At 42.1% G+C, this 27,454-nt stretch overlaps 2 protein-coding genes across 4 annotated transcripts in view; one reads left to right on the top strand and one right to left on the bottom strand.

Moving 5' to 3' along the window:
- Window positions 1-15: 15 nt before the first annotated feature.
- Window positions 16-10,986, bottom strand: LOC146709501 (nuclear receptor subfamily 1 group D member 1-like). Its single transcript, XM_085456493.1, has 8 exons — window positions 10,308-10,986; window positions 4,410-4,721; window positions 4,212-4,300; window positions 3,950-4,094; window positions 1,993-2,558; window positions 1,714-1,899; window positions 1,410-1,620; window positions 16-1,308 (listed from the first exon to the last, which is right to left on the bottom strand). The coding sequence occupies exons 1-8, from the start codon at window positions 10,324-10,326 to the stop codon at window positions 1,112-1,114; spliced, it is 1,725 nt and encodes a 574-aa protein (XP_085312619.1). The 5' UTR covers window positions 10,327-10,986; the 3' UTR covers window positions 16-1,111.
- Window positions 10,987-13,463: 2,477 nt separating this feature from the next.
- rargb (retinoic acid receptor, gamma b) overlaps window positions 13,464-27,454 on the top strand; it is a 50,959-nt gene continuing 36,968 nt past the window's right edge. Inside the window, exons 1-2 of one of the 3 annotated variants that reach the window (XM_085456491.1) lie at window positions 13,464-13,526; window positions 17,101-17,233. The gene's annotated coding sequence lies outside the window, so the exon portion shown is untranslated. Of the gene's footprint in view, window positions 13,527-17,100; window positions 17,234-26,019; window positions 26,204-27,454 lie in introns of those variants that run through there. The other 2 variants (XM_085456490.1, XM_085456488.1) reach the window with 2 other exon arrangements.

The following is a 27,454-nucleotide window of genomic DNA, read 5'->3' as shown; positions in this document are numbered from 1 at the left end:
AGAACAAGGAGAAGATGCTATATAACATTATTTAATAATGGTAATCTATGGCGTAACCATAAAACATTTACAAAATATTCACAGGCCGATGCTGTCCGTTGACAATACATTTATTTCAACGCTATATATTCAAATAAAAAGTTTATACTCGGAGCACATCGTTCAGACGCTGCGTCCTGTAGAGAAATCAATCATGTGTGACATCATACAATAATCTCCATACTAATTTCATTTACATATCCAAGAATCTGCAAACAAACGCCGGTACAAACCGAGAATAACGGCCCTGTACAAAATTTACAACAGAACATCTTATCATATAAGCCATCAGACATGGTCTAAAATGACCAATAATTTCTCCCTGATCACCGCGTACAAATACATTGCACCTCAGTCTCATTTTCGTAAAAATGGTATACATCTCTCAATCACAAATGGGTGATTTTTTTTCTATAAAGATTCCTCACATGATAACATGATGTGAAAATAGCTTATGTCATTTCAACAGGGCAAACACAAACTGTGTTAAACATTTCTATTGCTATATATATATATATATATATATTTATTGATTTCAGAGGTTTCTCAATGTATGAAAAGTGCCTTTACATTTGTGGCAGGAATTTACAGTAAGAGATCATTATTGGTGAATGTCTGTCCTTTTTTTTTTCTTCTTCAGGGCAAAAAAGTATGTGCTTCCTTTCCGTTAGCTTTGTGAGATAACAAAAAAAAGTCTGGTGAGGATCAACGGGCTCGCCCTTCTTTTTTTGGTCTTTACATCAAAAACAAACTCCAAGAGGGAGAAGCGACGGTGGTTTGATTTTGTCTTGAAAAACTCAAGGAAGAACTCTACAGTTTTAACAGTTTTCTAGCAGTCCAATTGGAAGCAACTGGAGCACAGATCGGTTTATGTTCATCAGCTTCCACCACCTTCTGCTCTGCCTGCGTTCTTCACTCATATTTCCCCGGCTCTCTTGGAACATCAGACCTGGGAGATCTCTCAAAATTGCCGTCCATCATGCAGCGGCCGGTGTAGGGAAAGTAGCAAGCCAGGCCTGCATATGGAGTAAGGCGGTTCCCAAAGGCAGTTACCCCATTAAGCTGTCTGAACTTAAGGGTCTATGCGGAAAGCTAAAAGCTTGTCAGAGTGTTGGTTATTCAGGGTGCGCAGGTCCGGCAGACGAAGCAGCAACTTTGGGAAGAGCGTGCTGTCGTCTGGGCGGCGACTGGTGATGAGTGAACGCAGAGCTTTTATTAGATTCTCCTGCAATTGCTCTACTGCGCCAACCTCCACTATACCAGAGCGATCTAAAAAAAGAAAAAAGGAGCAAACAAAGTAGCATTAGACATAAGAAATGTGTTTGTGTGAGAAGTATGAGCTTGTATGCACATAGCTGCGTGACTCTTACCAGCAGATACGAGCACGACAGCCATAAAAAGTGCCATCTCATCTGGTTCCAGACCCAAAGATCCTAGCTTCTCACTGAAATCAAACATGGAATCCAATAATGAGCCCATACCAAGGGCTCTCAAGGATGCCAGTGAGTATGTATGTCCGTTGAGGAAGGTCACCGTCCTCTCTTTGGGGTCAAACAGTGAGCAGAACCTCACCATGAGAACCTGTCAGCAAAACAAGAGCAGTTCAGCATCGAGGGAAAAAGAAACGTAAAAAGAAAAGCCCCAAAGACACAAATCGTATTCAAAGAGGCATACCTGGAAAGTACCAGATTTGAGCAGCATGACCTGATCATGCTGGCTGAGATTCTGGAAGCCTGGGATGCTCTTTGCAAACTCCACCACTTCTTTAACAGCAGGGGTGAAGCACTGGGAGAAAGACTCCCACACCTCCTGACTGGAGCGACTGGCCGGAGCCACAGGACATGAATTAAGTGGGCATGCCTGCAGAAGACAGAGAAAGAGAAGCATTATGGGCATTTTATTGACTGGAATTTAAAAAGGCTTTCATAGAGTCAAAAGGAGAGGGAGACTCACCAGAACCTTGGCTCCTCCGTTCAGCTTCCAGGGACACTGGTTTTGGTTTGAGGACCCTCTGGCTGGGAAACTGTTCTGATTGGCTGTGTAGCCCTGAGACGACATGTTACCGCTGACAGGACACTGGTTCTGATTGGAGGAGAACGTGTACTTGGCGTTGTCGACGTTTGCGTTGGTGGTGCTTTCGCTGCCTGTAGGTGGGACGGGGAAGTTAGGGGGGACGTGGTAGTTAGCTGTCAGGTTCGCCTGCTCCACCTGAACTGCGTGCTGCGTCTGGGCAGTTGCGTGCAACAGGGCAGGCTCCTGCGCCGCGCTGTTCTGGAAAGAGGAAGCGCCAAGGTTGCCGTTGCCAGCAGCCATCTTGAGTGGTTTCTCGTTACCGTGGTAAGACTGCATTATGGAGCCGGCTCCTTCACTCGTCTGGTTCTGTGGACTGCACGGCGCGTCGGGAGGAGGTGACACCTCCATTTCCATGGAAGCCGATTCATTGAGACTGTTCATGTAGCTCTGCATCTCATCCAAAAGCCTCTGCTTCTCCCGCTTGGGAATACGCCCAAAACGCACAGCTGAGGACAAAAGCAGACAGAAACGAGCATCTCTGTTAGCATTTTACAGCACTGACACTTGTATGCGTAAAATGTTCACATTCAAACAAATATCCTACATGTGGCTCTCAAACTCTAATCTAGATGTATTACTAATCCCAAGATCTCTCATCTGTCTCTGACTATTCTTTCTCCATCACAGCTGTTACACCATACTACAGACCCAGAAGCCTCCATCTTTTCATCCTCTTCAGCCTTTACATTCCTCCCTTCCCCCCACCTCGATGCCCTACCTCCACTGACAGTCCTATTTATAGTACACTGTATGCTACACCACCTCCTCCTCCCCCACGAGTCCTTCTCTTTCTGCCTTTCAGTGAAGCGCAGGCTCTCTCTTTTTTTCCTCTAGAAGTAGGTCACTGGGTCAATACCACCAAACGTGGTGTCATTAGCAGAGTGACACAGTGGGTGATGAGTGGAAAGGTCAGAGGTACAGAAAGGCAGGTGAGAGAGCCGAAAAGACAAAGGGTCGAAGGCGGCTGATCAAAAATCAATTTCATGCTGGCGAGTCGCAGACATCAGCCGAAAACCAGAAAGTGGGTGGAGCTACCTTTCCCATGAACGTTATGTTGTTATTATCGTATTTTTCATTTACGGTGTTTTGTGTGCTTATTCACAAAATATAAATGTTTCAAATCTGATGAATTAGCAGTTGATTTCTCGCTTCTGGCTTTTTTGGGGGGGGGTCAGCTAAAAATGTTTGCACCAGAAAGAAAAAAAAAAAAAACGTGATTTATTATCACCTAGTTTAGCCATCTTCCCCTGGAGATTTAACTCCTGAAGGTGAAAATAACACACAAAAGCTGATTACCTGCAATCATATGTTTAATATTCAAATTGAAGCAGTGTATGTTTTTGTGATTAACTGGACAGAATAACATTAAATCTCAAATGATTTGAAATGCCCGTGTCGGGAAAGCGCGTACGTGACTGCGAACGGGAAGGGTAATCAACAACTTTGTGCCCCAGTTTCCTAAAATAAACTAGTATTTTTCACAGTTTCTACATGACTGATGACTACTGGGACTCTCCAGCTCCTCTTGCCATTAATCAGAGAGCAGCGCAAGGAGAAAGGGAGGCAGAGGAGGACAAAGACAAGAGGAGGAAATAGTGGAAAGGAGATAAGTAGAAAATTCAACTTTTTGATGAGGAGTAAGGCAAGTGGCTTTGACAGTGGGATTATGCCTTTGTTGTAAGCTGTGACAGAAATGAATTTGGACTTTGTTTTCGCATCTTGTACAAAGCGGATTAAAACGATTCACTGTTTAAGCCAGTGTAAAATACTGGTGGGAATAAATCCATCAGAATTTACTTATGTCTAAATATCTTCATGCAATGACATGATCTCTCACCATCTCTGGACATGCCCACGGAGAGACACTTCTTGAAGCGACAGTGCTGGCACCGGTTACGGTTCATGCGCATGATGAGACAGTTTTCATTCTTCACACACATCTTGTAGTGGATATTCTGCTGAATGCTGCGCCTGAAGAAACCCTGCGGAAGGAGGGTATAAAGAATAGAGGCTGTGAAGGGTGTCTTTTGTGTCATTGTGTTTTTTGTACACAATGAAAAGGAAAGACGTGGCATAATATAACCTTTCTTTGGTCTCACCTTGCAGCCCTCGCAGGCATGCACGCCATAATGGAACCCAGATGCGATGTCCCCGCACACCTTACACAGAAGCACCATACCTCCGGTTTCTGTGAAAGAGGAAGTCACAACGGTTGTCAGGTGAAGAAACACAATGAAAAACTGCTGATGGCCAAGGAAGGAGGAGAACAGGGAGGAGGGTGGCGAGTAGGTACTTACTGGTGAACGTGCCAGTGAAGCCACAAGGCCTTTTGGCAACGGTGGGATGGTTGTAGGTCGGTGATGACACCGTCATAATTTGCGCAACTGGAGCACTGTTAACTTCGGGAAACTGAAAGACCATTTTCGGGGAAGGTGTTCCTCCCCCTGGCTCCCCTCTTTGCTTCAAGGCTCCGATCTCCTGAAAGGAGACACCCTCCGGGGATGAAGGCTGCGAGTGGGAGGAGGGCGACTGGGTCTGGTATCCACTTGACGGGCTGCCAGGACTCGGACTGGCACTTCCAGACGAGCCAGCGTACAAGATAACACCACCTGAAAGAGCACAGAGGGTCCAAAACTCAGTGCACAGGCACAAACTAGTAGAGAGTTGAAGTGTTGAGCAATCATCTGCTTTCATCTGAGCTTACTTGGCAGACTTTTGCAAACACAGACACAAAACCCTGACCTTGTTGGGACAACAGAAATTTGATCCGATGAACAATTTAGAAAAGAGAAGAAAAAAAAAAGAAAGAAAGAAAAGTGACAGCTTGAGGAACAACAACTCTGACCGGGATATTTTTGTGCAGTCTTTTCAGTTTTTAATCTGATAAGAATGAGATAAGGGAAAAAATGCCCAAGTCCTGCCGAATCATACCTTCAAGTAACCTGCTTGACAATGCTTTTACTGATGAGTGATGGAAAAATAGGAGAGGTAGTAACTGAAATAGACACAGCATGCCATCTAGTTAAAGATCTACATCTCTCAACTGTCACAAACAATCATAAACTAATAAAATAGCCTACGATATATCACATCACACACACCAAACCTTCTGGAATAGGGAACACCATTAAATACATCATATCATATTATGACAGTAAGTCACTGTATGTTCACAATGAGAGCCACAGAGAGTTCACAAACAGGCCTTTGTTTATGGATATCAGATCAAGTTGGAAATGCCCTATTACTTCTAAACACAACACCCAAACCCCTCCGTCACCACCACCACCCCCGCCCTTTCCTTTGCAGACAGTGTTCCTCCCCGCAAGATGAAAGACTGCCCCTCACGTGCAGGCTGAGCCAGCCAGCTCCCTGCATGCTTGCTTTCAGAACTGAGTCCTTTCTACACTCCCTCCGCCTTTCCCCCCTCCCTTTTTCTCTTATCCTCCTCCCTTCCTCCCTCCCCTTTCCGGCTCCGGGCCTGCAGACCCATCTATTCGCCAGCCACCTGACCAGGAGCTCACATGGACTCTTGACACAGTTCCCGCCTGGCTCACAAGGCTCTTTGCGCAGTCCCGTGTAGACAACAACAGCAGCAGTGCCATAACAAGCGCTAGGGCAGATCACGTTTGGAGTGGAGAAGGCTTTTAATGCTGTGGCTAGAGATACGGAGGAGAGCAAGCGGGGAACGGAACAAGTTAATGAATTCCACTGAGTCACTAGAAACTGCGCAGAGGGCAACAGTCACGTTGTTGCCGGTCACTGTTTTCACACTTTAACACAATTTCAAAGGCTGACATTGTGCTTTTTGTGTGTGCGTGTTCAGATGAATCAGGCTAGAGGGAGGAAAAAACCCACCAAGCAATCTTCCCTACCTTTAAAGCTACCATAATTGTTTTAATTTAAAACATAAATTGTTTTAATTTATGGTAATATAAGTGAGTGATTATCTCTTCAAATAATTTAAAGAATTTATGGATTTAGGCTTACTTTGGTACACCCCCCCCCCCCGTATTTAGCTCACAGTTTGAACCACTTGTTCATTTTTTATCAGATCACTGTGTCAAGTATCCAAGAAGACCTGCCAACTGTAACATTTCCTGCACGCACAATTCTTCACCCAGACACTGCATCAGATATTCTCACATTATGATTGTGATCATACCTTGTGGGTCAGTATCAAGCTACTTGTAATGTATCAGGTCTGTGAATATACCACCCAAAAGGTTAATGTAGTCAAAGTCAAAAATGCCTGCTCTGTGTGTGGCAGTATTATCCAAATACTGCTCTGTAATTCTGTGCACATTTCCTCTCAAGGACCTGGAATCATTTGAGAAAAGTGTGCCCTGTCTCTTTTGCTTTCTCTTCTTGAGAAAACACGTGCTGGATTGCTGTTTAGCTCTAAGTGCCTCCTTAATTCCACCGCTTACACGTGTCAACACTGACTGCTCCAACAGGGTATGCGTGTATGTGTGTGGACGTGTGTGGGGTGGCAGCTCTGGGCAGGCGGTTACTTCCCTGCGCACGCAAATGTTGCTTGTTAAGTTTTTCTGCATGATGTGTGAGAGAGGTAGTTTTCTGGGCATGTGGCTCACCTGCGGAGGGCAGGGTGACATGCTGCAGACACACTGGCTCTTCCACACCCACTTTCTACGCTCAGAAGTCACAACCCCGCCCCGCTCGTCGAGTAGAAAAACATTCCATATTCTGAACGCTTGTAACGATTTCCTGGAATATGGCTTGACTGGGCTACAGAATGAGCTCCGGGAATGTCACCCCCGCTGTCCTCAGGCACAGGTTACAACATGTGACTTGCGGATACACATAGAGCCACAAGAACTACGGAATAAACAATACAACCGCCTCCTTTTTTTTTTCTTTCTTTCTTTTTTGCCAGTCCTCTCTGACTTCCCATCTCGTGTGTTCCCTCCCCCTGGGCATGCGCGGACGCCCGTAGAAAATGTGGAAATCATGCTCCATTTGCAACTTGACTGTCCTCTGTCATGTGAACGTTTACCTCTGTGCATGGGCAGTAAGCCTCCCTCCACGTGCAACTACTGGCTTCGTGTCATCTGCTCATTTATGAAGCGTTTGTCATGGAGGATAGTTCTTAGAAGGAACAGCGGGCAGGTTTTTTTTTCACATTAGAAGCAGTTGAGAAGATTTTTTTTAATTAACATAATGGAAGAGGCTGACCCAATTTGAACTTTGTTTAAGGAGTTCTCAAGTTCAAAGGATTACATGTAGATCCTCGGGGCTGAGCAATGCAAATGTAGCCTAGAAAAAAGCATTTATTCTCAGGAGTGACATCTTTTTAATCTAACACAATGAATCTGGTTTCATTTTCCTGCTAGTGCCCAACATATGCATTCATCTGCTTAAACATGTTGCATTTTTTTGTAAGTTGGTCAATAATCACGCTTTGAGATCAAGGAGAGGAAAACTCCATGAAGACTACAGGGTTCATGAGAGCTGGTCATGAACAGCTGCAGTGTTTCTCTGCATTCATTCTCATCACAGAGTCATACCATTAACCACTCCTATTGCAGATTCTTACTGCTACTGATTAGCTTAGTCATTCAACTACTGCACCCACAATCTTTCTGGTACTTTTTCAGTTGAAAGGAGTGAGGTTGAACACGTCACGGCACCCTGAAGCGGGTTGATACCATGACATTATATCCCAATTACACGATGAACACTTATTAAAGTACTCATCTTCCATTTGACTGCTGTGAAACTGAATATGGGCAGCATGGTGGTGCCATGGTTGCCTCACAGCAAGAAGGCCCTGAGTTTGAATCCACCGGCCAGCTGTGGCCTTTCTGTGTGGAGTTTGCATTTTCACCTCTTGCCTGCTTGGGTTCTCACATGTGCTGCAGCTCCCTCCCACCATGCAAAGACATGTACGTCAGGTTAACTGGAGAGTCTAGGTTTACTGATTTTGTCAACATGAATGGTTATCTGTCTCTGAGTGTTAGAATTGCTATAGAATGGCAACCTGTGCAGGCTGTACCCCACCTCTCACCTCCCTCCGTGTGACAGGTGGGATAGGCTCCAACCCAACCATGACCCTGAATTGGATAAGCGGAAGAAAATGGATGGATGGACTGAAAATCATCCAGAAAGGTTGACTAGGTACTATTGATAGAGACAGCTTTAAAATAAATATCCATATAATATTGAAACAATGTGAAAGGAAGTCAGAACAGGTTTTATTGTGTCATCTGATTTTACTGTAACCCTTAGAAATAAATAACCTTTCACATGCTTTGGTCTTTCTATTGCAGAAAGGGTTTGTGTGCTGTCATTACCAACAACACCCCATCAAAGCACCAATCTAAACAACTTTATTTATTCTGAATGAAAAGAAAAACAATCAACAGTCCATGTTGAAGTGACCTTTTTATCATTTCCTTGACAACATTGTGAAGGTTAGCCTTAGTTCATGTGACAACTGCTCAGTGCCCCTATGATAGTGACTTCAGTCTGGTATTTATCGTCTTATTTTGTTCCATTACACCGCCCAAACAGAAATACCAGAGTGTAATTGAAACGGCTTGGCCTTGTCACCCAAAAAACTAGTTGATGCTGGCAAATGTAGGTTAATATGTTCTTTCACATCCCACGTCCTGTGATAGGCTACCCCCCAAAAAAGGACGCTCCTTTTAATTACTAATGAACATTTAAAATCAGCTATAGTAACTAATATGAGACAGAAGGCTGGTTAAACCCCTCTGACCCACTGACCAATCTACCAACGAATAAAGAGGAATCCCCGTGTGAGCTGAGCGCGCGCACAGTGCGCGCGACAGAGAGGAACAACCGTGAGAGGAGCAGTGTACTTGGAATCATGCGCGGCACGTGGATACTGAGGCTGTGTACACGTGCTGTCAGCTCGAGGCGGGGTGGCTGCGTATTAAAATCAGGTGCATGATTCGCAACATCACGAACGGGTTTTTTATGTGTTGTTTTTTACCCAGGGTGCACGGCCATGGCCACAGTCGACCAAAGACCTATGTCCGTGATGTTTAGATTTAAATTATATCGTGAGATCTAGGTGCAGCGTGAAGTTGCTGTAATGGCTTAAAGCGTTATATCAATAGAGCGTCACTGCTTTATTGCTTTTTTATCTATCTGTTCGCCTATAACAATGGCGCTCTCAGCCAGTGAGCCACGGAGTAAATAGGCGGTTTAACTCTTATCGATTTCATGAGTCAGATATGATCTGTTCATTCATCATCAGCTCTCGCTACATTTAGATCGTGATTCAGGGGCTGGCAGAACTACATGTTTACTCCAAGCGCGGCTCTTGGAGCCAGTGTGGAAGGAGAATTTGGCACAGATTTCATGTTTGTGGAGCAGTGGGCGTGACTCCTCCCTGACATCGCCTCCTCACTTGTGTTTGGGGGAAAGTGCCACGATTGTGACCAGCAAACTTCTAATGAATCACATGTTTGTTAGTTGACAACCTCCCATTGGATGAAAACATCCAGAAGTGGTTTTGGGAGCAAGAACTTTAAGATCCAAAAAAACGCGGACGCAACGCGGGTGGGTCAGCACGTTATTGTTCCTTATCTGTCTGCAGATAAGCCTCTAATGGTGGGGCGACCAAACGTGGGGAAGGCTGTGGGATGACAACGTGCCCGGTCAGAGGGCGTTCAGGGTCGCGCTTCACGTGAGTTTGTTTACATGCAGAGAATCGGAAGTCCGCCGCAAAGACTGGAGGAGAGGACTTCCCTCTCTGAGCTCAGCTCACTCACTCAAAATCCTCAGACTTGCGCAGCCCAGAAGCACCTGGCAACACGCCAGAGATTGCACAGCTGAATTACAGTCATAGGCAAGAGTACAGTGCACAGAAACTCCAACTGCCTATAGCTTAAATAGTTTTCTGGATATCACACATTCATATAGAAGGAGCATAAGATGCAAACTGGATACAAATCCCAAAGCATCAGACATGTCCAATAACTGCAGTGATCTGACATGACTCAAACAGACAATTAAAAAAAAATAAAAATTATAATAATTAAATGGCAGTAAAACTTTATATATTACTTAAATATTAGCAATATTTGATCTAATGCAGCTCACTGGCATCTGTGCTCACCTGCACCATTACCCTCAAAGTAAACCTGACAGCGCTGCTTGCCAGCAGCTTTCAGCATCGACCACACAATTTAAAGCTTACTTACCACCTGGACTGTTTTCCATGTTTCCCAGTCGATCGGTGTTGTTCGTTTGTTCCGTATTACAGTAGGCGTTTACTGCTGAACTGACTGCCACTTCTTGTCACCGAAGAGTTTTGTTGATACGGGTGAAAGAGTCATGAACTGCCAGGGCATGTAGTGTATCCCAAAGCTCAGACCAAAAGCAGCGTGCACAGGGCATTGGGGTTCCTGAGAAAACCCGGCCAGCCCAAAAGAAGAAGAAGAAATAACAAAAGTAATAAAGAAACTATTTAAAAGCAATTCAGATCAGGTCTCTAATTGATCCCGATGTTCTCTCGAGGTGAACAGACGCACGGGGAAGCTCGACTCTCTGTCTGCACAGTGTGATGTCAGACGGATCTCTGTGTAAAAGGGTGTTCTCTGAATTACAGTGGTCCCAACGCGTTCAGCTGCTTGCCATGTACAGTCACCATGAAAACATGATCACAGTAGAAGTAGTTTAAACACTCCCACACTCATCAATAAGCAACACGCGTCCGAAAATAACCAGCACGTTTTCAGGTGCTTGAGAAATGTGACCATTTTTTTCTTCCCTCCCTGCTCTCCTTTTGTGTGTCCCTCCTGTTTGTTGGTGTGCATCAGGGATCTCTCTCTCTCTCTCTCTCTCTCTCTCTTTTCTCTTCCTCCCTCTCTGTGTCACGCTCTCTGACAACATTTCACCCCCACTCCTCCCTCCACACCCCCCACTCCTCTTTACTCTTTCTCACTTTCTCATTGGCCGAGAGCCCCGCGTGGAGACGGCACATCGGGCTCGTTCGACACTGGAATGCAGGTTAAAGCTCTGCAGCATGTGCGCGTTCCATGTGAGCTCGCGCTGCCCTACTGACACACATTTTATGCTAATGAGCTGCCTGGGCTCGGCGATAAGAGGGTGAAGCGAGGGAGAGACGGCGAAAGAGGAGAAGAGGTCTCACTCGGGCATCGTCTTCAGACCTCAGGATGAGACTCAAATTTGTTTTCGCCGAGGTTGCCGCACACACAAGGATTTGGTTCCGGGATTTGGTGGTGCAGTGTAGAAAATGAAGATGTCACTGTGTAATTCTTTGAGAATTAAACGGATTCTCAGTCTTGAAATTATGATACAGTTATATTTAGCCACTAATACTTACAAGAAGATCCACTAAAATAAGGGTGTAACTTAAAGTATTTTACAGGAAAGAAGTATTTATACTGTACGCAGTGTTACGTAGTATGGAATTTTCAGGTATTTTACGAGAAACCAGTATATATATTGCAAGTTTAAGTAGTGCACAAGTAATTTTACTTTACAGTTCTATACATTAGAACAAGGGCTGACAGTTCATTAAGTATCCAAGTAACTTTTAAAGGAAAGAAAGACGAAGTAATTATACTGCAAGCTATTTGAAGTAGGGTGTAACTTTTAGGTATTTTACGGGAAAGAAGAAGTAAATATATTGTAAGTAATGTTAAGAAGTGCGTGCCTAATTTTACTCACAGGTAGACAAGGGGGATAGCAATTCAAATTCATACTGCAAGCAATTATAAGCAGGGTGTAACTTCAAGTATTTTACATAAAAACTAGACAAAATATACTGTGAGTATTTTAAAAAGTTCATAATTAATTTTACTTAAGAATTTTTGGGTTAATATAGTTACATTGCAATTTCAGGTGAAATACACTGAAATTATATAATTGTAGTGAAATTACACCCTTACACATGGGCCATATTATACGGTGTTATCAATGTGCACAAAGTAAATCCTGGCAGGTAGATTATATACATATAAGACGATCTATTACAGACTGGATATTGTATTACATAATGTATACAAACAAACTTATTACAGTGTTCAGCAGGGTTAACACAAACCTCACACAGATCAGATATAACAACCAATTTATATGAAGTGCAGTGTAAAAAACTAGTGAAACAGCACAATGTGCATGGAGTTGGCTGTGATTTTGAGGATGGGTAAAATCCAGTAATTGTGGATTTGAAGCAGAATGCAATAATCGTCTTGGAATAACGAAGAATAAATGTAAGCTGTTGATAAGGATGGTGGTAGTGGGAAACAGGCTGTTTCTGTGTTTGCTTGCCGTGGTATGGGAGATCCGTAGTGCCAGCTGGAGTGGAGGAGTTTAAAAAGCTTGTTTCCAGGATGTGAAGTGAAGAATATGTGATGATGCTCACTGCCCACTTCCTGGTTTTTTGAGTACAAGTCCTAAAGGGTGAAGAGAAGGGAGCAGCTCACACTTCCTTCCTGTTAGCTGTAATTGTAATTTTTTCTTTGTATATTTCTACACTGTTTTGCGGCTGCACTGAATAAGACCCTGATTGAGTTGCACAAGACAGATTCAATGACTGCAGTGTAGAAGTGGATCAGCAGCACCTGTATGCAATGTAAATAGAATAGAATATTGGGGTAACAACTTTAAGTTTTAATGGAAAGGAGAAGCAAATGTGCTTTTGTTAATGCTTGTATTTATTTAACACTATTACTTAGTTTTTACATTACTTTAAAGTGATCCTCATTTCATTGTTTTGGTCAGTAACATTTAAGATAATTAATGAACCTGTCATTATTTTTGATTTGCTTGAAATTCATGTCCTTGTACCCGTTTGAGTGGTTTTAATGCCCGTGTTAGTTTCAGAATCAGAATACATTAATATTCCCTAAGAAAATTATGTGGGTTACAGTTGCTCCATGACAATAACAGTAAGAGGCTGAAATAAGTCAATAATACAATATATTACAAAATTTACAAAATATAAGAAATAGCTCTGATAAATAACGTTTTTTATATATGTAGCTGTATTAATTGCTTATAAATGCAGCCGCATGTTGCAACAGATTAAAATATAAATATTAGGTGAGAAGTAAAATAATAGTAATAGAATAAACCCCAAACCAATATTCAGCTTTAGTCCACGTGCTTTTAAGTGTAGTCAAAGCTGCTCGAGCTGAGAGCACGTTTTCTACCCATAGAACAGCGCCGCGTGTTCTCAGTCGAGCGGTGGAGGTCTTCGCGCGATAGACGATCTTCGCTGGAGAAGCGCCGGCACGTGCTTGAAGGGCGGCGCTCACCGTGACTCCCGCCGCCCCCCCTTCCCCCTCTGCCTGCCGCCCCCTCCTCCCCGTCACGTTTCCTTTCTTTGTGCAGATTGTGTTTGCCAGAAGCCAAAGTATCCCCGGAGATTGGCTGGGACACAGCGAATGTAGGTCAGGAGCTGCTTGTGCAAACACGAGCCACGCAAAATAGCTCAAATGTGACTAAAACCGACGTGTCCTAGCGCTCGATAGACGCCGTGTGGCCGCTGCTGATAGGCACACGGCGAATTAAATTTAGGTCACGTAGCTTGGGCTCGGGGTTGGGGCTGGGTGGGATGTGCTTATTCAGAACCCTTTTCTCATTACAGAAAGGTGAGCTGAATCGTAAAACTCTACGGTGTACTTGTGGGGAATTAGGCTATGGGGTCACAGGGATATAAAACTCATCACCTGTCGTTTGGATATCAGCTTGTGTCGGTTTCAGTTATTATATTAACTTGTTATTCACCCCCCATCATGGCTCCATTTGCGTCTTTATCCACACACGAGCTTTGTCTCTGTCTGCTGTTATGCGTCAACTAAATGCTCAAACGGAAGTGAGTCAGTAAGGTGAGAAAGGCATTGTCCGAAGTAACTCTAATTTATCAGTTTGTTTAACATCTATAGATATTTTCTTGTATAACAAAAAACAAACAAACAAAAAAAACAGATAAAATACCGTCCTTACATCTACCTTTGGACTATATTGAAAACTCATCATGTTTAAAAGCGTTGCCTGCAACATATATAATAATATAATTTTGAAGGAATTCAATTATATATATATATATATATATATATATATATATATATATATATATATATATATATATACATATATATGTATATATATATATATATATATATACATATATATATATATATATATATATATATACATATGTACATATATACATATATATATATATATATACACACATATATACATATATATACATATATATATATATATATATATATATATATATATATATGTATATATGTGTATATATATATATATATATATATATATATATATATATATATATATATGTACATATGTATATATGTGTGTATATATATATATATATGTATATATGTACATATGTATATATATATATATATATGTATATATATATATGTATATATGTACATATGTATATATATATATATGTATATATATATGTATATATGTACATATGTGTATATATATATATATATATATATATATATATATATATATATATATATATATGTGTGTGTGTGTATATATATATGTGTGTGTGTGTGTATATATATATATATGTATATGTGTGTGTGTACATATATATATATATATATATATATATATATATATATATATATATATATATATATATATATATATATATATATATATAAGCAACAATAATAATAATAATAGTACAACAATAAGCATCTAATTTCTTGGGTTGCTTCTATTGAGAGGGAGTTTAAAACCTGCAGTAGTAGTAGTGTAATACGCAATTAAACAACGCCACCGTGTGGTTAAAATCCTGGCAGGTCCTTCTGGCGAAGTGGACCAATGTGGGTCTTGCCTTTGTCCCCACAAAGAATCAGGTCACCGCTATGTAGCATATGATAAGAGTGAAAATGTGTCAGAGATGGGAAAGCTGTTTGTATATTAGTAGGGACTCTATTTTTAAAACTTGCACTTTAGAAAGAAAACTAGTTCATCTTTTGGGGTTTTTGGGTCACCCAATTGTCAATCAGCTATACAGAGTCTAATAATGCCAGACCAAAAAAAGAAAAACAACCCTCAAATCCCCTCAACTCCCCCGTCAGACCTGTGGTTTTAAAATATGTTTTAACATAATTTGTTTCCCTCAAGGTGGCAGTGCTAGCTTACGTGAGTAAGTCCACTAAAGTATTTTCAGCAGTTAATCCTGGCCATTTTATCCACCTTTCTAACTCTAAGTTTTAAATTGATGAAATACTATCTATCAGCCTAAGCTGCCCTTGCACTGAACATACTTGAGGTACTGGATGTATTTGTATATAGCAGAAATGCAAGAAGAACTAAATTTGGGATGCAGTACATTAGCATCAGGGCTCTAATTAGAGTTATAGAGAGGGTAATAAATAAAAAAAAAGCTGTGTAAATCTCTTTGTATTGTCTGCATGCCATATGGCGAGGCCCCGTGTGTTAGAGGGTTGTCAAAACAGACAGTACTGCATTTACAGTTTGAGTGGTATGTTTTTACTGCTGCAGGTGACTCCAGGGGGAATGAATACAGCTGTGCCTGGGGCTGTCATCCATCACCCACTGCTTCCTCTGTGACAGTTCATTCTGTTATATTGGCCCTTTCTTATAGTGTCATATTTAGGTACGTTTCAAGCTTGAATGAAAATGCAGGAATTATTTTCCCACTGAATTTACCCAGTTTACACAACATGTCGACACTGTGGAGATGCTACAGCGTTGCCCCTTTTGCATGTATTTTGTGTGGATTTGAGTAGTAAGTCAAGGAGCTGTGAGTACAGACAGGAAAAAGAAAGTCTTCACAGGACTCTGCAGCCTTGTGAAAATCAAAGTACACCCTGTGATCAGTAGCTTGCAGAACCGTCTTTAGCAGCGATAATTTGAAGTGATCATTTTCAGTCTCTCACATCATTGTGGAGACATTTTGGCCCAGAGTCTTTGCAGCATTGCTTCATTTCATTGAGGTTTTCTAAAATTTGTTTCTGCACAGCTCTCTTAAGGTACCACCACAGAATTCATCATCCTGATGTCTGGCAACGGTTTGTCTTTTCTTTTTCAGCCATTCTGTTGTAGATTTGCTGCTGTTCTTGGGATCATTTTCCTTTGTAATGGCTGCGTTCTGGCCAAGCTTCAGCTTTTTTACAGATGACCTCACAGTTGACTCTGTAATACTTTGACATACAGTTCATGGCGACTCAGTGACTGCAAGTTGCCTGTGTCTGCAGTAAAGGCTCAAATCATCAACCCCCCACCACCGTGCTTGACTGTTGCTATGAGGTGTTTGTGCCGATGTGCAGTGCATGATGTAATCCAATCACGGTGCTGTGCTATACAGCCAGCCATCTTCCCTTTGCTCTCATCTGTCCAGAAGACAATGTTCCACAAGTCTTGTGATTTCTTCAACTTAATAAGAGGCTCTCTCTTTGCATCCCTTTCAAACAACTTGTCCAGTCTTTTTCTAATTGTACTGTGATGAACTTTAACATTTGTGATGATAATTGAGGCCTGTAGAGTCTGAGATTTAGCTCTTGGGTTTGTTTTTGCAGTTTCTCTGAGCATTACAGGGTCTGACCTTGGGGTGAATTTGCCAGGACGTCCACTCTCGGTAAAACTGTGGCATTATGTTAACACGCAGCTGTTCCAGACCAACAAGCTGCCAAAATGTCAGCTTTCATAGAGGTGCCCATGCTTGCTGATGATGATCAGGTAATCAAGGCAATTTGATTAGCAGCATCTAGCTGCTACTTAACGTCTTAATTCCTATGGAAGCAGTAAATATGTGCTTATTATTTCACAGGACTGTGAAAAACCTTTCAAATGACATCAATGCCTCTATTTATGTAACAAAATCATCCTCCACCCGCCTCTCGGGCACAATACAGATAGAACAAATAAAGCCTAACAAACTAAAGGCAAAGTATATGCATCCAAATTTACACTGTGTCTCTTTCTTTCCCTTTGTAGATGAAGTGCAGTGAGTGGCAGTGACTTTCATGTTAAGGCCCAAAATGTCCTGCAGCAGTTTCCTTTTTGATGGCTATCACAGTGAAGAGAGCCATCAGTGATGGAGATTTGTTTCCCCTGCAGGGGATGAGAGGTGAGTTTAAAGGTACTCACTGTAAATTAAAGAGTTTCGAAATACTTTTTGTAACGTAAACAAAGCCATTCAGAAGAAAGTGAAGTAATAACTGCAGTATATAACAACTTTACCTTCAAACAACAGTGCTAACATTAACAGTGTGATGGATTGTAAATAAAATAATATTTTTTTTGTGATGTAATAAGTGGTTTTCTCAGGTTCAGACTTTACTAATCTGAAGTGTCAATATCAAATTGAGGACAGAAGAAGGGCAGAGTTTGAAGGCAGTGCAGTTCATGTAGCCGACGTGCACAGCAGAAGAAGAAGTGTCTGGCAGTTTAAATCAGCCAATAAAAAACAGTTACGTAAACTCGTTTTGTATATCAGGTTGTGCTGTGCAGTGAAGTGGTTTAATTTAAACTGAAATATATTTAGCTACAACTGGTGGAAAATTTGAGAGGAATTTTGGGAACAGCTAATAAAAGAGAGTAAACATGCCGATGAAGAGCAGCGGTACACTGGAAGAATGATCGTTAGCTTCATTTGGACCCATATAGGTTCTTAGGACACTCTAAGCAGCATCCAGGGTAACTAATAAACAGTACCTGGAAAACAAAGTTTAATATTATGACAGCAGTAACAGTCTATGTGTGATACTTGCCCCTGTTTACCCTCCAGAGGGGATACATTTTGTGACAGGCAGACAGGCACGGCAGTAGGCAGCCAAGATCTGCGGAGATCTGTTGACAAGCGGCTTCTTGTGAAGAGGTGCCAAATTATCCTGAGGGGGACATCCAATGCCACTGTATCCAAGCAGTTTAATGCATTTACCTTTGTTTCAGTACACAGCGAAGAAAGTTTATTGCTGCTGCTGCTGCTGCTGATAAGGCCAAAAAAAAAGACCAAAAAAGAAACTAAAGGAATCTTCTGAACTCATTTAACCTTTAGGGTAATATTGGTTAATTACTTTGCAGACTAGTGGAGCATTTACTTATACTTTTATCACAAACTCTATGAAAAAAATGTGAGCATGAGACCCGCGGCTGTAGATTTTTACAGCATCCAGTTTCCAGTGAATGGAAATCCTACGTTGCTGTGTCAGATCCATATATCCATATATGTTTACAACAGTCAGCCACTGATCATTGCATGCTCCAGTATAATTTAGACAGCGACAAGGTGTAAATGGTAAGCAGGCAGTGTTATCACAGAAGGTCTGAGGAATATTTAACAGAAGAATATGTACCTTTCAACCCTGGTACTGGAGCTCCCATTTGTTCATCATGTGTTGAAGTGAACTGTCACAGGCTGTGCAAGAAACTTGCAGTCATGTGAAAAAGAAAGTTTTTCACATGACTCTGTGTAGTCCTGTGAAAAACTGAGTACACCCCATGATTCAGTAGCTCATAGAACCACAGTCAGCAGCAATAACTTGAAGTAATCGTTATCTGTACGGCTTAATCAGGAGACCCTCTCCTCTTCACAGCGTTGCCTGGGTTCATTTGTTTATGCACAGCTCTCCTAAGCTCCCGACACAGTATTTCAGTCAGGTTGAGGTCTGGACTTTGACTGAGCCATTGCAACACCTTGATTCTGTTTTTCAACCATTGTGTTGTAAGTTTGATGCTGCTCAAAAAGTGGTGCGTACAAAAGTTTCACACACCAATCAGTTGTTTGTCAATATTTTCATACCTGAATTTGTTTACCTGAAATATTGAAGGCCTGGCTGGCTGCTACTGCTACCACTACTACTACTACTGATAATAATAATAATAATAAAAACAAGTATTATTATTATTATTGTTGTTGTTATTATTGCCCTTTTATCATTAGTTATAGTTTTCCAGAATGCAATGAGCCACAAAATGATCAGAATTACAATTATATGAAAAAATAAATAAATAAATTGCATGCAAAGCAAACTAACTACTAAATAGTTGAATTTCAGTATTCTTTATCTACCTTATTTCAAAATATGTTATATTTCATTACAAATGACTTTTATCATTGCTGGATGTCATCACATACCGGCCTAATTTCTTAGTCCTAACCTCATGGATGCTGAAGAATCCGGATGTTTGGGGGGTGGTCCGTGTACATTTTGTGTTATTTGTTTTCTCATCTGACAGATCACATGATCCTTGCCCTCCACTTGTTTCTTACATTCTCTTGTAGTCGTTTTTCATATAATCTTTGATATTCAAACTTTTTTTTATTTATTTATGGGGGTTTTACCTGAGCCACAGCGAGTATCTCAGTGGAAATCAATATTCCGAAACTTCATTATTCCAGCTGGAGTCTCGCTTGTTGTTTTTTGGGGGTTATTGTTTACTTGTTTGTTTACTAAACTTTCTTCACTCCGGTGGAAACATTTAAGGAAGCCGTGTGTATGTTTTGGGTTCCTCTTTGGACAGAATTGTTTAGGTTTCTTCAGTTGGACTTTCTCTTGTCTCTTATAAGATAGGCATGTTTACTTATATAAAGAAATAGGGGTGTAGCAGATTGCATACAGACCGCACAAGCCTCTAGGTTCAGAATGACTGTGGTTCACTAACATATGCTGGGTGGTTAGAACAAAATAGGCCGGAGCGCATGTTTCGTAATCTGATGGTGATTTTTGTGTGCAAACTGATATGATTTTGTGCAGGGTAAAAAGATTTCCTCACATATATGAGTAGACGAGGACCGTTCTTTTAGAAGTTGTCGTTTGTTTAGATGCAGACGTCCTGGTCCTCGGTAGTTCTTCTAAACACACCATAGATGTGGCTCCTTGGAATTCTGATGATTCTCTGTGCAATCAGAGCTTGGGGTAAATTTGCTGGGACGTCTGTTCCTAGGAAGATTGTGGCATTGTGTTAACAAAGACCTGATTTCCAGATTTTTTTATAGATATATTTTGGTCAAACCTCCTATGGATCTGGATCAATTAATCAATCAAGCCATCTGATTATCAGCACTTAGTTGCTATTTACCTTTGTCATCCATATGGAAGTAGTAAGGGTGTACGTAATTTTTTGACAGAAGCACAGAGTCCTGTGAACACTTTCTTTTTCACATGATGTATCGTTGAACTTGTCGCAATTTAATTTTAATTTAATTTGTCTTTGTGGTAAAAAATCTTAGCAAAACACTTGAAACCAGGGGAAAACATAATCCAGTTACCTCCGGTATAATGTCTTGCTGTAGCTAAGCAATCCATAAAGCCTTTTCCACCTGAAACAAATTGTCTTGCATTGTGCATTAATCAGCCACATTAAAACCATGTTTTATATTGTGTAGGTCCTCCTAGTGTCTTCAAAATACTTACTCTTTAGGGCACAAGGACCTCTGGGGGTCTCCTGTGGTGTCTCAGATATTGGCAGAGTCCTCTGCTGTCCTGCGTGGAGCCTCCATGGATTTGGCTGGTTTCAGTCCCACAGACGTTGGTTGAATTGGGACCTGTGGAGTATGGAGGCTGGGTTAGCACCACGGCCTCTGTCATGTACCTCAAGCCATCCCAGAGCTCTGTAGCGGGGGGGTGTGTACCTGTTGTGGTAGGCTCCTGTGATCTGAGAACATACTTCCATGGTCTATACTGACTGTGATTAAAATGGGGTTACATGTCCCACCTACATAAATACCATAACCAAAGATTTCCCAGCAGAATGTTACATTGTAACCAAGTGATTAGTGTTATTTACATCACCTGCCTGTCAGTGGTTTTAATGTTATGCCTGATGGTGTGCATAGGTGTATGTTCAGTTTCTGTGTACTGTCTCATTTTAGTACCATCTACAGGCTGAAGCTTTTTGCCTTCAGCACTCCTGAGGGAGCTGCTATGTTGACACCACCTGAACTAGAAGAAAAAAATTTGATTTCTATTCAGACTCGGACAGAGAATATTGCAGGAGCCACCCTAGCACTTCTCCCAGTGTGGTTCTCCTCCTCTTGCCCCCTCCTCCACCAATTATCCATCTTAATTTCTTCCTCGTCCAATCATCTCATTTTCACGGTGCTGCACCCTCCAATCAGCATTTGTCCTGCAGGCAGTAACACTTATACATATCTGCTGTAATTAGACAATCACTTCCACATGTGGCTCAAACTTCTTCAAACCACTCAATCCCTACCTCACCCTCCCATCCGCCCACTGTCTCCTTTTTCCTCCCTCTGTTTTTCTTATTTCCCTGTCTCACACTCCACTACCCTCTGTGTGCCCCTGTTCACTTTTTCTCTCTCCCTCCTTCTCCTTTCTTTCTGATTGAATTACCATAAGTGCAGGTCTTGGCCAAAATATGCCAGCTTGTTCTGATTAAAACTGTCCTTGTTATACCAGAGACTCTCCAAATGTCTGTGAGCAGTATCTGTGTGTGTTGGTGTATTTGGGGGTTGGGTTCAGAGAGGGAGTAAAAGTGGATTTTGGGGGGGGGGGAGGGGGGTCGGGTGTAGCAGCATATGCAGCATGAGTAGAAAAGAAAAAATGCAGCCAGACAACATTGCATGGTGAAAGATAAAGAAGTCCAAGAACAAGATGGGGACAGAGTGGAAGGAGATGGAGAGGCCGTGCTGGAAAGTGGGAACGGAGAGGGAATGAGACGGTAATGGTAGTTGACAGAGTTGGGTTCACAACAGGTTCATGATGACATCATGGTTGAATTTTCGGGGAACATTTATATAGGAAAAACTATTGGATGCACATGTACACCCCGCTTTTTTCCCCCTCGTCTTCTTTTCTCTCTTAGCTTATCCGCTAACACAAATTGTTGCAAACAAGATCAAAAATGCACGTTTGCTCGTTCAAAATGAAATTTTGACCATATTATTTGAATATTTCTGTCTCGTCTCCGTTCGAACGAGAGAGAGCGCCTTCGTTTCTCGCATTGTTGTTGAACTTCGTGTCTGCCGAATTGACAGCTGCTACCCAGAATGTCACTCCTTTCACCTTTTCTCCCCCAGCAGCCCTTGCTTTCTCTCCTCCTATGCTCCCTCTTTTTTTTTCCTTTCCTTTTTTTCCTTTTTTTTCTTTTTTGCCTGCTAGTCTAGCCAACCCTCACCGCTGGTACAGTATGTTCTTTGTGTGTAGGCATGTTTAGCAGTTTGAGAGACAGAAAAGACATAAAGGAGCCTTGGGATCCGAAATGTGTTTATAGTGTATGTGTGGGTGTGATTATATTTGTGTCAGCTCTTTTACTCGCTTGAAGAAAATTAACAGCAGGCTGTTGTGGCGTATTAAAGGTTCTTTGTGTGTTGTGCGTGCATATTTTCTGCGTGAGCCGTTGCGCCCTTGTTTATTAGTTTGTGGGCACTTGCCAGCGCTGGTGCGAGCGTTGCGCCGTCTTCTGACATTCTCCATACGTGCGTGTGTGTTTGTGTGCCCGGGGAAAGCGAGTGAGCTTGTCATGCGTGCCTGTCATCCTCTGCATGCTTCGCCCTGCGCCACAGTGCTTCACATGACATCAATCTGAGCACAGTGGGATAGTGATCTCATTACCAACAGCCTGTTGCTGATTAAAACCTGTCGTCTGCAACCCCCCCTCCCCTTTCCCTCCTTATCCCTTTCTTTTCTTCTTTCCCCCTCCTTCACCGCTCTCCTCTGCTTCCTTGTCCTTTGCCTCCCCCCCTCCTGCTTCTTCCACCCCTCAACTCCAGAGTCGCACCATTCTGTGGTTTCTCCACTGCCTGCTGCCAAAAAGGGCCCCATTTCCAGCTCTGCAAAAAGTTATAAGCTCCCCTCATTTTTCCTTTTCAGTTTTGGCCATTTCTTTGTTCTCTCTTCTCTGCTTTACATCTTTAGGCCTTCTTTATCACAGGCTGAACTTCCCCAAAACTTTTACCTGCAGGCCTCAGAGGAAACCCTTCTCACATTTCTAATCCCCTTACTCAGTCAGTCTGCTTTAACAGTGCCACTCGCACTGGAACAAAAGTGAAAATGAAAATGTGTCTTTAACCGTCTCCACTGGTGTGAGTACGCATCAGCACGTGGATACATGTGCAAGAAAGGATGCTCTGTGCAAGTGCTTGAAATTCATAAATACACAAATGTGCCTTCCACACTCAGATGTTGTACACTCACCTCGTCTTTGTGCATTTCACTGACACAGAAACACAAACAGCACTAACCTTTCACCTCTTCTCACTGACACCGTTGCTGGGAAGCGTTTCGGGAAACTTGATAGTTAAAGGAGTGAACCTGGAGTTTGGATTTTAACCGTTCCAGGTTGTTTCTTTCTCAAGTAATTTTTTTTAAAAAAAGGCACAAAGTATAATAGTTAATACAGTAAATGACTATTTTTAAACGTGTAGATTGTTACCTTTTGGCGTTATAGTCACAAATTCAATAAGTACGGTGCTGCAGCTCACTTAGTGGAGAAGGCAGCCTGTATGCATTGATTCCACCCTGGACCGTTTCCCTTGCTGCCTCTCCACTTTCCTGTCTCCTCTTGTTCAATGAATGCCCAAAAAACAAAATAATAATAGTTCCATAAAAATCTGTGTGACACTCTTCTATTGTTTTTTACATTAAGTTCAAAATAAAAGTGTTGGTGTGACCGAGTGGGCAGCAACATGCGAAAAAAACGTCCTCTATTTGTTCATTAAATCCCAGAAAATCCATTCCAGGTATTTCATTCATTCTACTGTTTAAACACACAAAACATATCTTTACAGATCTCTTTACATATTCCGTTGTTCATTTTTCACCGTGGCTTAGGTCTGTTGTTTTCATATCATGTATGAAAAGAGCTCGTGATGTACTGACTAATCCAAAACATGTTTCTTTAGCCGTCCCCGGTTAGGTGGGGAGTCACCGACACACGCACTGTTCATAAAGTTCTGCATGGCGATAGAAGCACTTCATTCTGAACTGAAATATAACTTGTTTAGCATCAAAGTCTTTTCCAGACTTCCAAACGCTTCCAGGAGGAAACGCAGATGAAAGATTAAACACACAAATCAAAACCGACACCCTCGATCTCCATCTAACCACACCTATTTAATGGCAACCGATCAGTGCAGACACACACACAGGTATCAGGTAATTGACCAAACTGAACCTGCTCTGTACTCAAACAAAAAGTCAACTTTTTTCCTCTCATGTTTTACATTAATGTTAATATTTCATAAACCAAAAGTGAGAGTCTGACTACAAATAAATTTAGGTTATTAACTAAATTAAAGTAACATGGACTGCGATTAGATTTCTTTTCATTGTACTGTTCTTTACTGTTTGTCATTCTCATGTTGGCCTTTATACTGGAAAATATAATCGCCTACAGAGACAGAGTGTGGAGGAACTATTTAATTTTATAGTTATTTATTTTTTATGAAAAAAAGAGTTATGTTAGTCTGATATTATAGATAATAAGTGTAAAAACTTAGGTACACTTATTCAGAGATATTTAGCATGGCACTGAATTACTCGTGTTTAATCAATTTTCTTAAATACTTGGCTGATTAAAATTGGTCAGTCAACCTGAGGGTAAAGCTCCTGTGCTGGAAGTCGACCTGCGCCGCGCTGCTCGCTGTTGCTGTTGTGGACGGGCTTGTAATGAGCCAGCTCACCGCTGAGGCCAGTCAGGCAGACGGTAGCAGACAGTTTTATCTCTGACATGGAGAGGCAGTTAGCTCTGTCCCTCAAGGCCCGTCTGGCCAGGTTTGATCTCATCATGGATCAAATGTATCTCTGTTAAACGTTTCCTTACCCGAAAACGACAGGGCTTATTTGCTTAGGAAAATCCTGTAGGAGGAAAAGACTCCACTTCAACTGAGTTAAAGGTGTGGTAACTGCTAAGAGAATGGCCCTTTGTATTTCTCAAGCTAGGCAAGATGGAAAACAGCTCACAGCATTTGCATTTTTGAGATTTAATGAAAACTGATGTGTATGCCAGGGTTCCCGTGACACTTGGTAAATTTTGCAAATTTTGCACATTTGCACCACTTTAAATGCACAATTGCAATTTTCATTAGTGCGTTGAGGTTTGATTTCCATACTTGTACACAGTTTATCTGTATTATTACTCAATTGCAATCAGTTACATTCTTTTTACTTTAAATGGACATGTTGAATGGAAATCTGAGAATTGGCACTACTAGTATCGCATTTGACGGTTTTAAACTATTGTTCCCATCACCCTGAGTCACAGGGATGCTAGGGTTTATTTCTATCCCATCAGGAACATTTAGTCACAATAACCCACTGAGTAGCCCTCGATTGGCTCGAGGCCCCCGGACTCCCACATTGGCCGGCCGGAGTCCCAAAGTCAAGGCATTGTAAACATGGAGCAAATGCCAAAAACTGACACCGATATCCCCAAAGGTGTGCAGCCCTCTGCGGCGTGTGTGTGTTTGTGTATGTCTGTGAGTTAGTCACTGTTTCACAAGGGCGGCTGTACGTACACATACGCGCCGCTCTCTCGCACGTACGTGTGTTGGTTTAGGTCTATCTTTGGATGGCGAGGAAAGGATGAACAAATTTAGAAATTCAAAACAAACGGCCACACAGTTGAAGTCTAACAAAAAGAGTGTTGACTGACAGTATGCAGTAGATGGAGTGAAGGTAAAGAGAGAGACACAGACTTTGAGACAAAGAAAGAGAGGGGTGGGGGTAAGAGGTGGCGGTGGTGTTGGTGGGGGTGGTGGGGGTTCAGCAAGTTGAAACCTAAGATTTTTAGACCCTGTTTTCCCTGCCTTCGGGCATTCTGTGGCTGGTAAAAAATGTGCTGTATATTTGAAGTGTTGGATCACGTGATAGAGGCAGGGTTTGTGAATCAAAGTACACAATGATTTCAGGAGGAGAGAGAGCGAGAGAGAGGGTGTATGTTGGTGAAAGAGAAAGAGCGAGAGAGACGGGAAAAGGAGAGGTAGGAGGAATGCAACAGGCTGAGCTCAAACGTTGCTGCGAGAGCGACTTCTGACAAACTCAACAACTACACCTCGGCTCATTTCTCCACTGACTTACAAACCACTCTTCTGTGTGGTGTTTCCTTCTCTGACCCCCCTCTCCCCGGTCTGGTAAGTTTGCTTTTCAGTCTTACTTTCCTTATAAGTTAATTCAAGTTGGCGGTTTGCAAGAGAAAGAAGACAGACAGAGGACATGTCAGAGCATGAGTGAGATGTGTTCGTGTTTCTCTTGTCTCTCTCCCTCTTTTTCTCAGTGTGTGTGTGTTTCTGGGGCAGCATGAGTGGGGAGATTGAGTTTCCCGAGGACAGCTTTAATTGAGAACAGAGCTTTTGAGAGAAGGAGAAAGAACAACAGAAACAGCTCGGGAAGCGAATGAAAGCTGATCGGCACTTGCGCGTGCTCTCCGTTTCAGATGATGAATACTTCTGTAAATCTTTGTGTCCGTGTGCGTCCGTCCTCATTTCTTTTGCTCTCGGATGAGTGTACAGCTCTGCGGTTAATTCCTGACTTCCCAAACTCTGATTCACGGTTGTTGAAATCACGATCTTGGAAAGGAAATCAGCTGAAATGGATGTTGAAATTCCCCCAGAATTTTCAAGGATGGCACAGTTCCCATACAGCGCATTACGTGCTGCATACATCAGATATGGGGGTATTACACAAGCTTCCTAACTATCAGACGCACTTCCAGCAACAGAAGAAGTGGCTTCTACACCCTGCAGGCCCCTACAGCCGACAGCCTGACTGTCAGAGTTGACGGATCATTCCATCAACATCACAAATGGCCGAGGAGGTCTAGACTACCTGAGTGTGTACACACACACAGCCACTCATCCCCTGCTGAAGGTTATATAAACAGGTTCCCATCCCCACAATTATATTAGTTGGATGGAAACACTGAAATCAGTTACTCCGGATATCACAAGACAGTCTGGTGTGCGTCTGATCACCACTCCTGCTTTGCATTATCTGTGTGTGTGAGAGAGAGAAAGTGTGCAGGTATGTGTGAATAAGCTTAGTGATGGCCACATATTGAAACACAAGCTCTTTTTGTGCACTCTGAATCATTCCAAATAGCATCCTTTGTGCGACATGTGCTATATAAATACAGATGCATTGCTTGATTGATGATCGTGATTAAGATGTTATTTGCATGCTGAGTGCCTCTTCCCAGCTGAGCTGAGCTTTCCTGCATCTGTCTCCTAACACTACACTGAGGGGAGTGCTCGCACCGTGCAATGCGAGGCCTCACCATGAGCTCCTCTAGCAAACTCTCGACAAATCTATTCCAGATTCATTTTCCTTAATGTCGGGAGGAATGTTCATCAGCATGTCCGGAGGAAAAGTGCAGGAGTCTACAA

This window comes from Copadichromis virginalis, linkage group LG5 (genome assembly GCF_057382275.1).
Source record: "Copadichromis virginalis isolate Kocher_CV1m ecotype Utaka linkage group LG5, C_Virginalis_male_GT1.1, whole genome shotgun sequence".
In the NCBI taxonomy this organism is placed as follows: Eukaryota; Metazoa; Chordata; class Actinopteri; order Cichliformes; family Cichlidae; genus Copadichromis; species Copadichromis virginalis.
This window is presented reverse-complemented; position numbering and strand designations above follow the sequence as displayed.